General features: G+C 42.0%; 1 protein-coding gene across 1 annotated transcript in view; it reads left to right on the plus strand.

Moving 5' to 3' along the window:
- LOC138306240 (ras-related protein Rab-31-like) overlaps nucleotides 1-15,108 on the plus strand; it is a 28,311-nt gene that overhangs the window by 1,743 nt on the left and 11,460 nt on the right. The window contains exons 2-5 of the mRNA XM_069246638.1: nucleotides 640-736; nucleotides 7,141-7,210; nucleotides 7,367-7,460; nucleotides 8,073-8,102. Of these exons, the coding sequence (XP_069102739.1) occupies nucleotides 640-736; nucleotides 7,141-7,210; nucleotides 7,367-7,460; nucleotides 8,073-8,102 (291 nt within the window). The remainder of the gene's footprint in view (nucleotides 1-639; nucleotides 737-7,140; nucleotides 7,211-7,366; nucleotides 7,461-8,072; nucleotides 8,103-15,108) is intronic.

Consider the following 15,108-nt stretch of genomic DNA (forward strand, 5'->3'; position numbering starts at 1 on the left):
TATAGATTTTCTAAAAGGGAAACTCTTTAACACTGTTGATCCTATCTTTAGAAATATCAGAAACATATTATAACATGATATGTAATGTTGTAGGCAATATGGATGAAAATAATCCATGATGTAGATTATCTCCCCCCAAGTTTGAAACTAGAATCCAACATTATTGACTTGGTTTCCTCAGCGATATCTAAAGTTGCTTTACATAAGAGGCAAAAATGCAATGGCCAGACAATAACTTGACCATCGAACTACAGATGTACACTAGCTACTAGCACTCTTTCTCATCTTCCTCCATCCAGATATTACATTTCCAGTACAATGAACATTTCCCTTACCTAAATAAATACCATTTAATAAATACAAAAGTTATAGATGGGTGTCTCTGTAAAGAACTAAAATCTGAGGTGCAATTGTGAATTAGCAAACAAATGATATAGATTAGCATATTAAAGTACAAGGTGGGTCACCACGCTTCTGACCGTGATCAAGACTCAAAATGATTTTTCAGAAGTATGACTGATAACAGGTGTACACTTGTATACCTTATGCTTAGTATGAAGTAATATGTCATGATTATATTAGATATTTTATGGAACTTTGATAATTTGTGTATGTTATGTTTTTTCATACTTTTGACAGGTGTAGGGAAAACCAGTGTAGTGATTCGCTATGTTGGAGGGATGTTCAGCAAGGCAGTCAGTCCGACTATCGGGGCCTCATTCTTCACCTATAAAATGTAAGTCCAGTTTGACTATACAGTCTGACTATCGGGGCCTCGTTCTTCACCTATAAAATGTAAGTCCAGTTTAACTATACAGTCTGACTATCAGGACCTCGTTTTTCACCTATAAAAAGAAGTCAGGTTTAACTATATTAGCCTACCAGCGGTAGGGTTTTAGTGGGACAAAATTCCGAAAGAGATGGGACCGATTTTTTCTTATTCAGTATACCCTAAAGAGCCCCAGAAAAAAAATCCCCATTCCCAGGTGGTGGGGAAAAAAATTCCCGCGCTTTTTGAATTCTGACACCAATTTCTTCATAGAAAAAGGGGAGTAGGGGAGTATATGTTAGTACCGTGTGGCCATCCGTGCTTCAAATGTGATGAAATTTTGTTTACATGTGCGCAAGGTATACTAGAACAATATTCAAAGAAAATAATCTGGTTCTTAGGTGATTCTGTTTTAGAAATTCAATCATCGTTAGTCAAAAATAAAAATCAAATACAAAATTCTGAAATACTGTGAGCGAGTCGCTAAATATAACAATTATGAATAAAATCCCGCAAACTATCTATTTTTTTTAGCAATTTACGCTTATTTGGAATTATGACAAACACAAATTAGCAAACGTCTATAATATTCAGTTAAGTTGCATGTTCTAAATACCTTCCTACTTCAGAACGAATCGTCCTCGCGATCATCGCCAATGTCGACAGGCTCTCGATTCTCGCAATCCTCGCCACGACATCCACCACATGCCTCGACACACCGTAGTCCATTTTTCTTGCAAGAACACAGATTAGTTCTGCATCTGTTCGTTGCACTATTGCACTTGCAGCGAACATACTGCAGAATCTCCGGTGGAGCTGGCGGAAGGTCAGTTTGGATGGGTTGCAGACCTGTTTTGACTTTTTGCCAGCCAAACTCCAGTGGATTTAGCACGTCTGCCAGCTCAGACCATGCAGAAATCTGCAGGTGTACACGAAGCGCATGGAAATGTGCAGCGCGGCATGTTGGTGGTAACTTTTGTGGCTCCAGCTTGGAACAAGTTGCGATCATTCTTTGTAGACGTATGTAGCGAAGATAGCTCAAGTCCTGGTTGACATCGCCATCAAACACAAAGCAGAACAGTCGCACACCTGCGTCTCCGATTTCACTCCCTGTACTTGTTCGTGAGCTAATGATCTGAGCTAGGTTTTGTACCTCCAAAGATTTTGAAAGGGTCTTAAAAAACTGTACTTTCCCTTGACCATAGCACGCAGATGTAGTGTCACAGCCTGACCAAGCATGGATAAACAGTATGTATTTTTTCTGTGCTGGTGTGATGTGCTCACAAGCTTCCTGTATGTTATACAACTTCACTGCTTCTTGTTTTTCCTTTCCGTCCTTCTCTCCGCAGATATACCTGAGCCATACCATCACCCCAATGATGAAGCAGCATAACAAAGATGTCTGTGTCCTCGGCAACGACAGTCACACTTTGTGAGTTGCGTGCAAAGGAGATTGCCTTGTTTACGATCATTGTATCGGCATCACCTTTACTGATATGTATAGAATGATTACGCTGCTGTAAATGCTGTCCAAGCATTTTAATGAACTCAGTCTTATTTTTAGCATTGTTAAGAAAGGCGTCTTGCTTATCATGGGATTTCATGTCAGGCCTTGGAGAGACTGTAGCTGATGTTTTGGATGCGGTCCGTCTCGAGTGCTCGTGGTCTTTGGTGTTACACTCTTCGTACCCATCGAAAACAACGGTGGTAAGACCAAATTGTCTCTCGAGATATGATGAATATTCGTTTACGATCTCCTCGTAAGTAAGGCCCTTTCTCCATCGTACCCGGTGTAGCAGCCAGCCGCCATCCACTACGACAATGGGTTGCGGATCAAGTTCATGCGAAATGCAATTGCCCATTTCTTTCTGTATAACCTGTGCAAGATCTGCTTTGTCTGCTTTCCTCATGAATCCATCTTTGAAGAGGGCTGGTGGAATTGTGCACATTTCATGGGACATATATTTCTGGATATCTACGTCCATTCGTTTACTAATAGCACAACACCTGAGAAATAACACCTGGGGTCTATCGAGACACACTTGTCTTTAATTCGTACACTTGGTTGGAGATCCTGCAATGTGCGAACTTGCTGAGAACGTTTTATCTTCGCATCACTGTAGGTAACTCCATCTAGTGAGGCCTGTATGCTGGCACCAACCTTTTCAGCTTCATGACAATTAATTCCATCACCATCAGATGCCGTCAAACCAGTCGAAAGGGAACGAAGCTCTTCTATTTCATCATCAAATGGGTTATGGTCATCAAACCAAGAGAGGATATTTCGAAGGTCGATTGCGTCACGTTGTTGACGTGATTTGCTCATATCTATATGCTGGTCGGACGTTTCTCGATGTTGCTTGGTGAGGGTAGTCATTGCCTCGTGGATCCCTGCCCTCTGGTGCATTGTAAAGACCCATTGATGTCTTACGCTTTCGGTAATGCCACGTCCATGGGAGAGACCACCTCTGCTTTTTAGGGAACACATAAGGACTTGTTCGATCGTTAGATCTGACCAAAGTCCATTTAGTGGATGCTGGCTCCGCTGTACAGCATGACGTCCTTTATCGGTGAAAAACTGATATAGCAACGGATGTTCGTCAGGGAGAGCACGCATCATCTGAACGTAGAGCCGGAGACTTTTGGCGTAATGTATATGTCCAGTGGCCGCAAACAGGTTCAGAAGATTTGTACTGGCATTCAGATGCCCCTCCCATGATTTTGTACGCTCTGCCAAGATAAAATCGTTGATGACATGAATATGGAACAGGAACTGCACCCATAGTTTAGCAGTTTGGGATTTAGATGATAGTGAAGCCATGACATCTTGTAGCAGAATGTCAAGCTTTTGAAGACTCTGTGAATCGGCAACAGATCCTAAGATATTTTCATCACATTCAGAAGAGGTGATGTTCTCTAGCAACCTTTGAAGGTCTGTAATTTCTTCAGGAGACATTCGGTCTTCTGTTGTTCCGTGCTCGCGACTTTGATTTTCAACTGGGAAAACACGTTCTAAGAGTTTAGATGTTAGCGCAGCATCAAGTAAATGAATTGCACGTACCGCGCGCGTTATTGCCTTGCCGCTCATTATATGAACGATTGCGTTTGGGCCGTATACCTGTGCCAATGCTTCTTCGATACCAGAACCTTTCATCAACTGAAATGCGCTCCCGACTGCACTCATAAGAGTGTGGAAGCCACCAAGTCTGATTACCACTGACTTTATTCTTTTCGACAGTACAATGTCAACGGCTTTTATAAAGAGAGGTTGGTCGAAGGTTAGTGTTGTCTCTTGCAGACCCATGCGTTTCACCTCGCTATCGACAAAATCAATCACTGAAAACAAACAGCTGTAGTCACTTGGATTTAGATCGATGAGCGGCAAGATTGTGACCACATCAACCTTCACTTCATCGCCATTCCTGAATGCCATTTGCATGAAACCGGACCAGTTTGTCCAATCAGGTGTTGGTTGCAGATTTTTCTGTACCATCAGAGCTGACTTCCATAAGACATTGGAGTAGTATGAAGACCCGGGAATTACATATGGTCGAAGAGAAGTAATCATTGGACTGAATCGATGCGACGCTAATCCTGGAAGTGTAGACTGAATATAAGGGATAATCCTGATACCCCTGTCATGCACCAAATCATCCACATTCATTCTAGTTGCCCGTTTTACATGACTCTGGGGCAGGCTGGATACGCGCTTTTCCCACCGAATAACCCCCATGCCATGAAAGGTACCTGACCCATCTATAGTGGCAATGTTCACATCTGCATTGTCAGCAGCATACTGAACGAAATCAGATTGAGATTCTAGACTTGAAGCAGTTTTATCCTGTATGATAGAATGCTTGAACAAAGAAATTTCCGTGTAGGACGATGAAAATCCTAGTGAGCTCAATTGATCAATGAGCCATTCAGATCCAAAAACATGATCCATTTCCACTCCTAGTCCAAAAAGAATGGGTGACATTACTGATTTCGGTCTGACACCCTGAGCGATGACATGCCCTATCCCAACACGCTTTAGGTCATTGCTCATCAAAGTATCTATGAATGTCAAGAGACATGGCGTCAAAAACGACCGTGCTTTCTCAATGCTGTGGATATCCTCTGCGTTTGGATATTCATCTTTGGTATAGTCATGTGCCCGTATCTCTTCTCGGATCAACTTTGCAGCAGTGGTTACAATACGTTGGTACTCTTGTTCTTTATTTTTAAGTCGTTCGTCGTACCATCTCTCACTTATGATGAAGCCTGCCATGTCTCTAAAACAAACAACATCCTGACGTGTTCCCCCAACGTGTGCGAAGAAAACGTGTTCACCATAATGGTTTACCAATTCTCGTCTCAGGGACTTGGCAGAGTAAATATCGTTTTCTCCTGCTAATTGACCCATGGTTGTTAGAAGATCGTCGATTGTGTACAAATCTATATCACCTTCAGTCTCTAGCCAATGACACAGACTCAAAAAATGCTCATACTTCTTGCTGTCCTTCGGCCTCCCAGCATTGGCTGGTCCAGAACAAGACTCTTGGGAATCACGTGAAAAGGAGACTAGACAACGACTATGGTATCGGGCTTCCACAGCCACGAGATCGTGGCATCCATGGATCCGGTTTCGAACGGCATCGTTCCATGGGTGCTCCTTCTCCTCGCATAATGCCAGAATTCTATCTCTAAATTTGAGTGTTCGAACCTCAAACATTTCTGTACGATTTGGATGACGATCATCAAATGCAACATGTCCACATAGGAAGCAATTCTGTCTCCACATGAATAAATCATCGCCCGAGCGTAACCGCTTTGCACTGCTACAAGAGGCACTCTGTTTCTTTAAATCACAAAGTTTTCTCTTGTCAGTGTATTTTTTGCGGCATTCAGGGTGGACATGTGTGGTTCCAGGTACGGCATGCTGCAAATCGTATAATAGTGTATCGTCACCACAGATCTGGGATGCCTGTATCAAGCTATCGATACCTTTGCTGTACAATTTTGCCCTATCATTGTTCAATGATTCTCGGCAAATAATACATGTCAAACTTTCCGGATTACCCCCTTCCATACTATGAATGTCTAAAACGTTTGACTGGAGATTACACTTGTACAATAACAAACAAGAATGACAATAAAGTAATGAGACAAAACAATTAGTGAAATTTTGCAAGAAAATATCGCTTGATAACTTTATGTGCGTTTGCTCCGCGCTTTGTAGGAGAAATCGAAGAACTCACGAGTAATGTACATTCACCCGACCAGATTTTGCTAATTCTGGTCATTTCGACCAAGTATTATACCTGCTATTGAATACAATTCTTCATTATAAACAATGCTTTTCACCACAAATAAAACCAATGTTGTGATATACACACACAGAAACATACTCCATATTTAGTATTACACTGGAAAGTAAGGTTTGAATTGAGGCCGAAACCTATCGCTTCCCAGTCCCTAGATTTCGGTCATTTCGATGAAAAATCTGCACGTGCAGTTAGTTGGGCATAATTTTAAGCAATTACAATGTTTCTGTTAATCAATGTAGATTTTAGTAATTATATTTTAAATTATGACACGCACATGCAAAAATTTGTTTTAAAAAAAAATCAAAGAGCGGGGGGAGGGGGGGTACTGGTTCCCGGGTGAGGGGGAGGCTGGAGGGGGCTGTGTGAATTCAGGGGGGACTTAGCAAATATTGTTCAGATACTGTAGTGTGTTTTCAAACTAAATATTGAGGTTTTGAACATAATGTTGTAATTATTTGATATAAATCGCTAGTAGGAGTAAACTAAAATGAATCGTTTTACCAATCTGACCACCCTAATTCAAACCCCAAGGAATTTTTTCCCCCAACACCTAGAGATGGGGATTTTTTTTCTGAGATACTACGATACCTATAGATTATGAAAAACCATAAATGAACTCTTTCGGAATTTTGTCCCGCTAAAGTCATTTTGGGAGTTATACTGGTAGACTATATGTGTGCAATGAAATCATGACCAATTATGAAATCCAACATTGACATTTTGTTGTCACATACCCTATGGAAAGAAATAATGATTTCTTTCATACTAAAAAAAAATGGACGAAATTGTAGACTCAAAAGACACATTCTCACCATGACATTATCATAGGTCCACATATAACTTGTGTTGATGTGTATCATGTGTATAATGAATATATGACATCAGGTAATTCTTTTACCCATATCTGTTCTGGTTCAAAAAGTTAGGCAGTGAATGGTGGGAGAAATAAATATTTATTATTGAATTACTTTTATATTCTCTTACGTAATATTACACAATTGATTTGTTTATATCTGTGTTACACGCCTATAGATTTGTAAATCCTAATATACATATGCACAGGACCATCAATAACTACAGAATAAAGCTTCAAGTTTGGGATACTGCCGGACAGGAGAGATTCCGGTCTATGGTAAGACATTTTATATTCTTTCACAGATATTGTATACTTATTTCATTATGGCTTGGGAAGGTCACATGATCTTCTCTGATATTGACATAAATGAATCCAATTTTACTGCTTATAAATAGAGTACTATGTACTACATATATTTGTTGTATGTTACAGGCCCCGATGTACTACAGAAAGGCAAATGCTGCCATGTTGATCTACGACCTTACATCAGCTGACAGTTTCTATGACATCAAGGACTGGGTCAGCGGTAGGTAATGTTACCATGGTTACCAAACAAAATGATGACATATAAGTACCTGTGATAACATTTTCATAGTTTTCTACAGTCATTGTAAATGTAGGATTGATGATACTAATCATAAAATGAGATTTTTGAAGATGTTTTCTATCACGGTTTGTAGCTTTTAAAGGATTGCATGGGTAGAAACATTTACGATTGGCCTGAGGGACAGTTAATTAATTAATGAGTTATTTAGAGCAAGTATGAAACAAACATCTTCATTAATCCCATCATTGTATATTACAGAGTTATCTGCCCTTGTGAGTAGGTCCATGTATCGTTTTTCACTTCATTATTTTGTGAGCGAAATTGTCATAATTTCTCCTAAAAAATAATGATGTCATATTCTTAAACACAAAACATCAAAATCAAGAGTAGATTATTCTGTGCTATACAAATTTCAAAATTTGGGGTTGACCATACCAAACAAAAAAACAATTACAGCTTTCTATACAGCAGGCCTTTTGTGTTACAGTCTGACACCTTGTGGGTGACATTCTCTCATTGTGTCTGTTTTTGAACAAGAAGAAAGTAAATAAATGTGTTTGTTTACTTAATGTGTGTAATTTGTTTTTACAGAGTTAAAGAAGAATGTGGATACACCTATCGGTAGGTAACTAGCCAATAAAATCTGTTTAAAAAAAAGAATTTGGAGTATATTGGAATTACATTGTTTGTCTGTCTTCAGCTATTCTTCTCCACATGAATGCAGTAGAAAAGTTGTCAAATACATCTAATGTTATATCTTGGTCCTTTTTTCAAAATAAATATATACTTTGGTTGCCATGGTCTCAGCAATGGGTAGTGTTTATGCTGTTCCATTCTTTGTCCCCCTTTAACAGTTCTAGTGTTTATGCATGATGTTCCATTCTCTTGTCCCCCTCCTACAGTTCTATTGTTTATGCTGTTCCATTCTCTGTCCTCTTTCTACAGTTCTAGTGTTTATGCTGTTCCATTCTCTGTCCCCTTTCTACAGTTCTAGTGTTTATGCTGTTCATTCTCTGTCCCCTCCTACAGTTCTAGTGTTCACGCTGTTCCTCTGTCCCCCTCCTACAGTTCTAGTGTTTATGCTGTTCATTCTCTGTCCCCTCCTACAGTTCTAGTGTTTATGCTGTTCCATTCTCTGTCCTTTTTCTACAGTTCTAGTGTTCATGCTGTTCATTCTCTGTCCCCTCCTACAGTTCTAGTGTTCATGCTGTTCCTCTGTCCCCCTCCTACAGTTCTAGTGTTTATGCTGTTCCATTCTCTGTCCTCTTTCTACAGTTCTAGTGTTTATGCTGTTCCATTCTCTGTCCTCTTTCTACAGTTCTAGTGTTCATGCTGTTCATTCTCTGTCTATTCTGCTGTTCATTCCCCTCCTACAGTTCTAGTGTTCACGCTGTTCCTCTGTCCCCCTCCTACAGTTCTAGTGTTTATGCTGTTCATTCTCTGTCCCCTCCTACAGTTCTAGTGTTTATGCTGTTCCATTCTCTGTCCTCTTTCTACAGTTCTAGTGTTTATGCTGTTCCATTCTCTGTCCCCCTCCTACAGTTCTAGTGTTCATGCTGTTCATTCTCTGTCCCCTCCTACAGTTCTAGTGTTCATGCTGTTCATTCTCTGTCCCCTCCTACAGTTCTAGTGTTTATGCTGTTCCTCTGCCCTCTCATTCTCTGTCCCCCTCCCTTACAGTTCTAGTGTTTATGCTGTCCATTCTCTGTCCTCTTTCTACAGTTCTAGTGTTATGCTGTTCCATTCTCTGTCCTCTTTCTACAGTTCTAGTGTTTATGCTGTTCCATTCTCTGTCCTCTTTCTACAGTTCTAGTGTTCATGCTGTTCATTCTCTGTCCCCTCCTACAGTTCTAGTGTTCATGCTGTTCCTCTGTCCCCTCCTACAGTTCTAGTGTTTATGATGTTCATTCTCTGTCCCCTCCTACAGTTCTAGTGTTTTGATGTTCATTCTCTGTCCTCTGTCCCTCCTACAGTTCTAGTGTTATGCTGTTCCATTCTCTGTCCTCTTTCTACAGTTCTAGTGTTCATGCTGTTCATTCTCTGTCCCCTCCTACAGTTCTAGTGTTCATGCTGTTCATTCTCTGTCCCCTCCTACAGTTCTAGTGTTTATGCTGTTCCATTCTCTGTCCCCCTCCTACAGTTCTAGTGTTTATGCTGTTCCATTCTCTGTCCCCTCCTACAGTTCTAGTGTTTATGCTGTTCCATTCTCTGTCCCCTCCTACAGTTCTAGTGTTTATGCTGTTCCATTCTCTGTCCCCTCCTACAGTTCTAGTGTTTATGCTGTTCCATTCTCTGTCCCTCCTACAGTTCTAGTGTTCATGCTGTTCATCTCTGTCCCCCTCCTACAGTTCTAGTGTTTATGCTGTTCCATTCTCTGTCCTCTTTCTACAGTTCTAGTGTTTATGCTGTTCCATTCTCTGTCCTCTTTCTACAGTTCTAGTGTTTATGCTGTTCATTCTCTGTCCCCTCCTACAGTTCTAGTGTTTATGCTGTTCCATTCTCTGTCCTCTTTCTACAGTTCTAGTGTTTATGCTGTTCCATTCTCTGTCCTCTTCTACAGTTCTAGTGTTATGCTGTTCATTCTCTGTCCCCTCCTACAGTTCTAGTGTTTATGCTGTTCATTCTCTGTCCCCTCCTACAGTTCTAGTGTTTATGCTGTTCCATTCTCTGTCCCCCTCCTACAGTTCTAGTGTTTATGCTGTTCATTCTCTGTCCCCTCCTACAGTTCTAGTGTTTATGCTGTTCCATTCTCTGTCCCCTCCTACAGTTCTAGTGTTTATGCTGTCCATTTCTCTGTCCCCTCCTACAGTTCTAGTGTTTATGCTGTTCCATTCTCTGTCCCCTCCTACAGTTCTAGTGTTTATGATGTTCATTCTCTGTCCCCTCCTACAGTTCTAGTGTTTATGCTGTTCCATTCTCTGTCCCCTCCTACAGTTCTAGTGTTTATGTGTTCATTCTCTGTCCCCCTCCTACAGTTCTAGTGTTTATGCTGTTCATTCTCTGTCCCCTCCTACAGTTCTAGTGTTATGCTGTTCCTCTGTCCCCCCTACAGTTCTAGTGTTTATGATGTTCATTCTCTGTCCCCCTCCTACAGTTCTAGTGTTTATGATGTTCATTCTCTGTCCCCTCCTACAGTTCTAGTGTTCATGCTGTTCATTCTCTGTCCCCTCCTACAGTTCTAGTGTTTATGCTGTTCCATTTCTCTGTCCCCTCCTACAGTTCTAGTGTTTATGATGTTCATTCTCTGTCCCCCTCCTACAGTTCTAGTGTTTATGATGTTCATTCTCTGTCCCCTCCTACAGTTCTAGTGTTTATGCTGTTCATTCTCTGTCCCCCTCCTACAGTTCTAGTGTTTATGCTGTTCATTCTCTCTGTCCCCCTCCTACAGTTCTAGTGTTTATGCTGTTCATTCTCTGTCCCCCTCCTACAGTTCTAGTGTTTATGATGTTCATTCTCTGTCCCCTCCTACAGTTCTAGTGTTTATGCTGTTCATTCTCTGTCCCCCTCCTACAGTTCTAGTGTTTATGCTGTTCCTCTGTCCCCTCCTACAGTTCTAGTGTTTATGATGTTCATTCTCTGTCCCCTCCTACAGTTCTATGTTTATGTGTTCTCTCTGTCCCCCTACAGTTCTAGTGTTTATGTGTTCATTCTCTGTCCCCTCCTACAGTTCTAGTGTTTATGCTGTTCCATTCTCTGTCCCCCTCCTACAGTTCTAGTGTTTATGCTGTTCATTCTCTGTCCCCTCCTACAGTTCTAGTGTTTATGGTTCTTTCTGTCCCCTCCTACAGTTCTAGTGTTTATGTGTCATTCCCTCTGTCCCCTCCTACAGTTCTAGTGTTTATGCTGTTCATTCTCTGTCCCCCTCCTACAGTTCTAGTGTTTATGCTGTTCATTTCTCTGTCCCCTCCTACAGTTCTAGTGTTTATGCTGTTCCATTCTCTGTCCCCTCCTACAGTTCTAGTGTTTATGCTGTTCATTCTCTGTCCCCTCCTACAGTTCTAGTGTTTATGCTGTTCTTCTCTGTCCCCTCCTACAGTTCTAGTGTTTATGCTGTTCATTCTCTGTCCCCCTCCTACAGTTCTAGTGTTTATGCTGTTCCATTCTCTGTCCCCTCCTACAGTTCTAGTGTTTATGCTGTTCCATTTCTCTGTCCCCTCCTACAGTTCTAGTGTTTATGCTGTTCCATTCTCTGTCCCCCCTCCTACAGTTCTAGTGTTTATGCTGTTCATTCTCTGTCCCCTCCTACAGTTCTAGTGTTTATGCTGTTCATTCTCTGTCCCCTCCTACAGTTCTAGTGTTTATGCTGTTCCATTTCTCTGTCCCCTCCTACAGTTCTAGTGTTTATGCTGTTCCATTTCTCTGTCCCCCTCCTACAGTTCTAGTGTTTATGCTGTTCCATTCTCTGTCCCCTCCTACAGTTCTAGTGTTTATGCTGTTCCATTCTCTGTCCCCTCCTACAGTTCTAGTGTTTATGCTGTTCCATTTCTCTGTCCCCTCCTACAGTTCTAGTGTTTATGATGTTCATTCTCTGTCCCCTCCTACAGTTCTAGTGTTTATGCTGTTCCATTCTCTGTCCCCCTCCTACAGTTCTAGTGTTTATGCTGTTCCATTCTCTGTCCCCTCCTACAGTTCTAGTGTTTATGCTGTTCCATTCTCTGTCCCATCTACAGTTCTAGTGTTTATGCTGTTCATTCTCTGTCCCCCTCCTACAGTTCTAGTGTTTATGCTGTTCCATTCTCTGTCCCCTCCTACAGTTCTAGTGTTTATGCTGTTCCATTCTCTGTCGCCCTCCTACAGTTCTAGTGTTTATGCTGTCCATTTCTCTGTCCCCTCCTACAGTTCTAGTGTTTATGCTGTTCCATTTCTCTGTCCCCTCCTACAGTTCTAGTGTTTATGCTGTTCCATTCTCTGTCCCCCTCCTACAGTTCTAGTGTTTATGATGTTCATTCTCTGTCCCCCTCCTACAGTTCTAGTGTTTATGCTGTTCCATTCTCTGTCCCCCTCCTACAGTTCTAGTGTTTATGCTGTTCCATTCTCTGTCCCCCTCCTACAGTTCTAGTGTTTATGCTGTTCCATTCTCTGTCCCCTCCTACAGTTCTAGTGTTTATGCTGTCCATTTCTCTGTCCCCTCCTACAGTTCTAGTGTTTATGCTGTTCCATTCTCTGTCCCTCCCAGTTCTACATGTTCTCTAGTGTTCTACATTCTGTTTCATTCTCTGTCCCCCTCCTACAGTTCTAGTGTTCATGCTGTTCATTCTCTGTCCCCTCCTACAGTTCTAGTGTTTATGCTGTTCATTCTCTGTCCCCCTCCTACAGTTCTAGTGTTTATGCTGTTCATTCTCTGTCCCCCTCCTACAGTTCTAGTGTTTATGCTGTTCCATTCTCTGTCCCCCTCCTACAGTTCTAGTGTTTATGATGTTCATTCTCTGTCCCCTCCTACAGTTCTAGTGTTCATGCTGTTCATTCTCTGTCCCCCTCCTACAGTTCTAGTGTTTATGCTGTTCATTCTCTGTCCCCTCCTACAGTTCTAGTGTTTATGCTGTTCATTCTCTGTCCCCCTCCTACAGTTCTAGTGTTCATGCTGTTCCATTATCTGTCCCCCTCCTACAGTTCTAGTGTTCATGCTGTTTATTCTCTGTCCCCCTCCTACAGTTCTAGTGTTTATGCTGTTCATTCTCTGTCCCCTCCTACAGTTCTAGTGTTTATGCTGTTCATTCTCTGTCCCCCTCCTACAGTTCTAGTGTTTATGCTGTTCCATTCTCTGTCCCCCTCCTACAGTTCTAGTGTTTATGCTGTTCATTCTCTGTCCCCCTCCTACAGTTCTAGTGTTTATGCTGTTCATTCTCTGTCCCCCTCCTACAGTTCTAGTGTTTATGCTGTTCCATTCTCTGTCCCCTCCTACAGTTCTAGTGTTTATGCTGTTCCATTCTCTGTCCCCCTCCTACAGTTCTAGTGTTTATGCTGTTCATTCTCTGTCCCCTCCTACAGTTCTAGTGTTTATGCTGTTCATTCTCTGTCCCCCTCCTACAGTTCTAGTGTTTATGCTGTTCATTCTCTGTCCCCCTCCTACAGTTCTAGTGTTTATGATGTTCCATTCTCTGTCCCCCTCCTACAGTTCTAGTGTTTATGATGTTCATTCTCTGTCCCCTCCTACAGTTCTAGTGTTTATGCTGTTCCATTCTCTGTCCCCCTCCTACAGTTCTAGTGTTTATGCTGTTCATTCTCTGTCCCCCTCCTACAGTTCTAGTGTTTATGCTGTTCATTCTCTGTCCCCCTCCTACAGTTCTAGTGTTTATGATGTTCATTCTCTGTCCCCTCCTACAGTTCTAGTGTTTATGCTGTTCATTCTCTGTTCTCAGTTCAGTGTTCTTCTCTGTCCCCCTCCTACAGTTCTAGTGTTTATGCTGTTCATTCTCTGTCCCCTCCTACAGTTCGTATGTTTTCTGCTGTTCATTCTCTGCCCCTCCTACAGTTCTAGTGTTTATGTGTTCATTCTCTGTCCCCTCCTACAGTTCTAGTGTTTATGCTGTTCCATTCTCTGTCCCCCTCCTACAGTTCTAGTGTTTATGCTGTTCATTCTCTGTCCCCTCCTACAGTTCGTGTTTATGCTGTTCCATTCTCTGTCCCCTCCTACAGTTCTAGTGTTTATGCTGTCCATTCTCTGTCCCCTCCTACAGTTCTAGTGTTTATGCTGTTCATTCTCTGTCCCCTCCTACAGTTCTAGTGTTTATGCTGTTCCATTCTCTGTCCCCCTCCTACAGTTCTAGTGTTTATGCTGTTCCATTCTCTGTCCCCTCCTACAGTTCTAGTGTTTATGCTGTTCCATTCTCTGTCCCCCTCCTACAGTTCTAGTGTTTATGATGTTCATTCTCTGTCCCCTCCTACAGTTCTAGTGTTTATGCTGTTCCATTCTCTGTCCCCCTCCTACAGTTCTAGTGTTTATGCTGTTCCATTTCTCTGTCCCCCTCCTACACAGTGTTTTCTATCTTGTGTTTATGCTGTCCATTTCTCTGTCCCCTCCTACAGTTCTAGTGTTTATGCTGTTCATTCTCTGTCCCCTCCTACAGTTCTAGTGTTTATGCTGTTCATTCTCTGTCCCCCTCCTACAGTTCTAGTGTTTATGCTGTTCATTCTCTGTCCCCCTCCTACAGTTCTAGTGTTCATGCTGTTCATTCTCTGTCCCCTCCTACAGTTCTAGTGTTCATGCTGTTCATTCTCTGTCCCCCTCCTACAGTTCTAGTGTTTATGCTGTTCATTCTCTGTCCCCCTCCTACAGTTCTAGTGTTCATGCTGTTCATTCTCTGTCCCCTCCTACAGTTCTAGTGTTTATGCTGTTCATTCTCTGTCCCCCTCCTACAGTTCTAGTGTTTATGATGTTCATTCTCTGTCCCCCTCCTACAGTTCTAGTGTTCATGCTGTTCATTCTCTGTCCCCTCCTACAGTTCTAGTGTTCATGCTGTTCCTCTGTCCCCCTCCTACAGTTCTAGTGTTTATGCTGTTCATTCTCTGTCCCCTCCTACAGTTCTAGTGTTCATGCTGTTCATTCTCTGTCCCCCTCCTACAGTTCTAGTGTTTATGCTGTTCCATTCTCTGTCCCCTTTCTACAGTTCTAGTGTTTATGCTGTTC

The sequence above is a fragment of the Argopecten irradians genome, chromosome 13 (genome assembly GCF_041381155.1).
Source record: "Argopecten irradians isolate NY chromosome 13, Ai_NY, whole genome shotgun sequence".
In the NCBI taxonomy this organism is placed as follows: domain Eukaryota; kingdom Metazoa; phylum Mollusca; class Bivalvia; order Pectinida; family Pectinidae; genus Argopecten; species Argopecten irradians.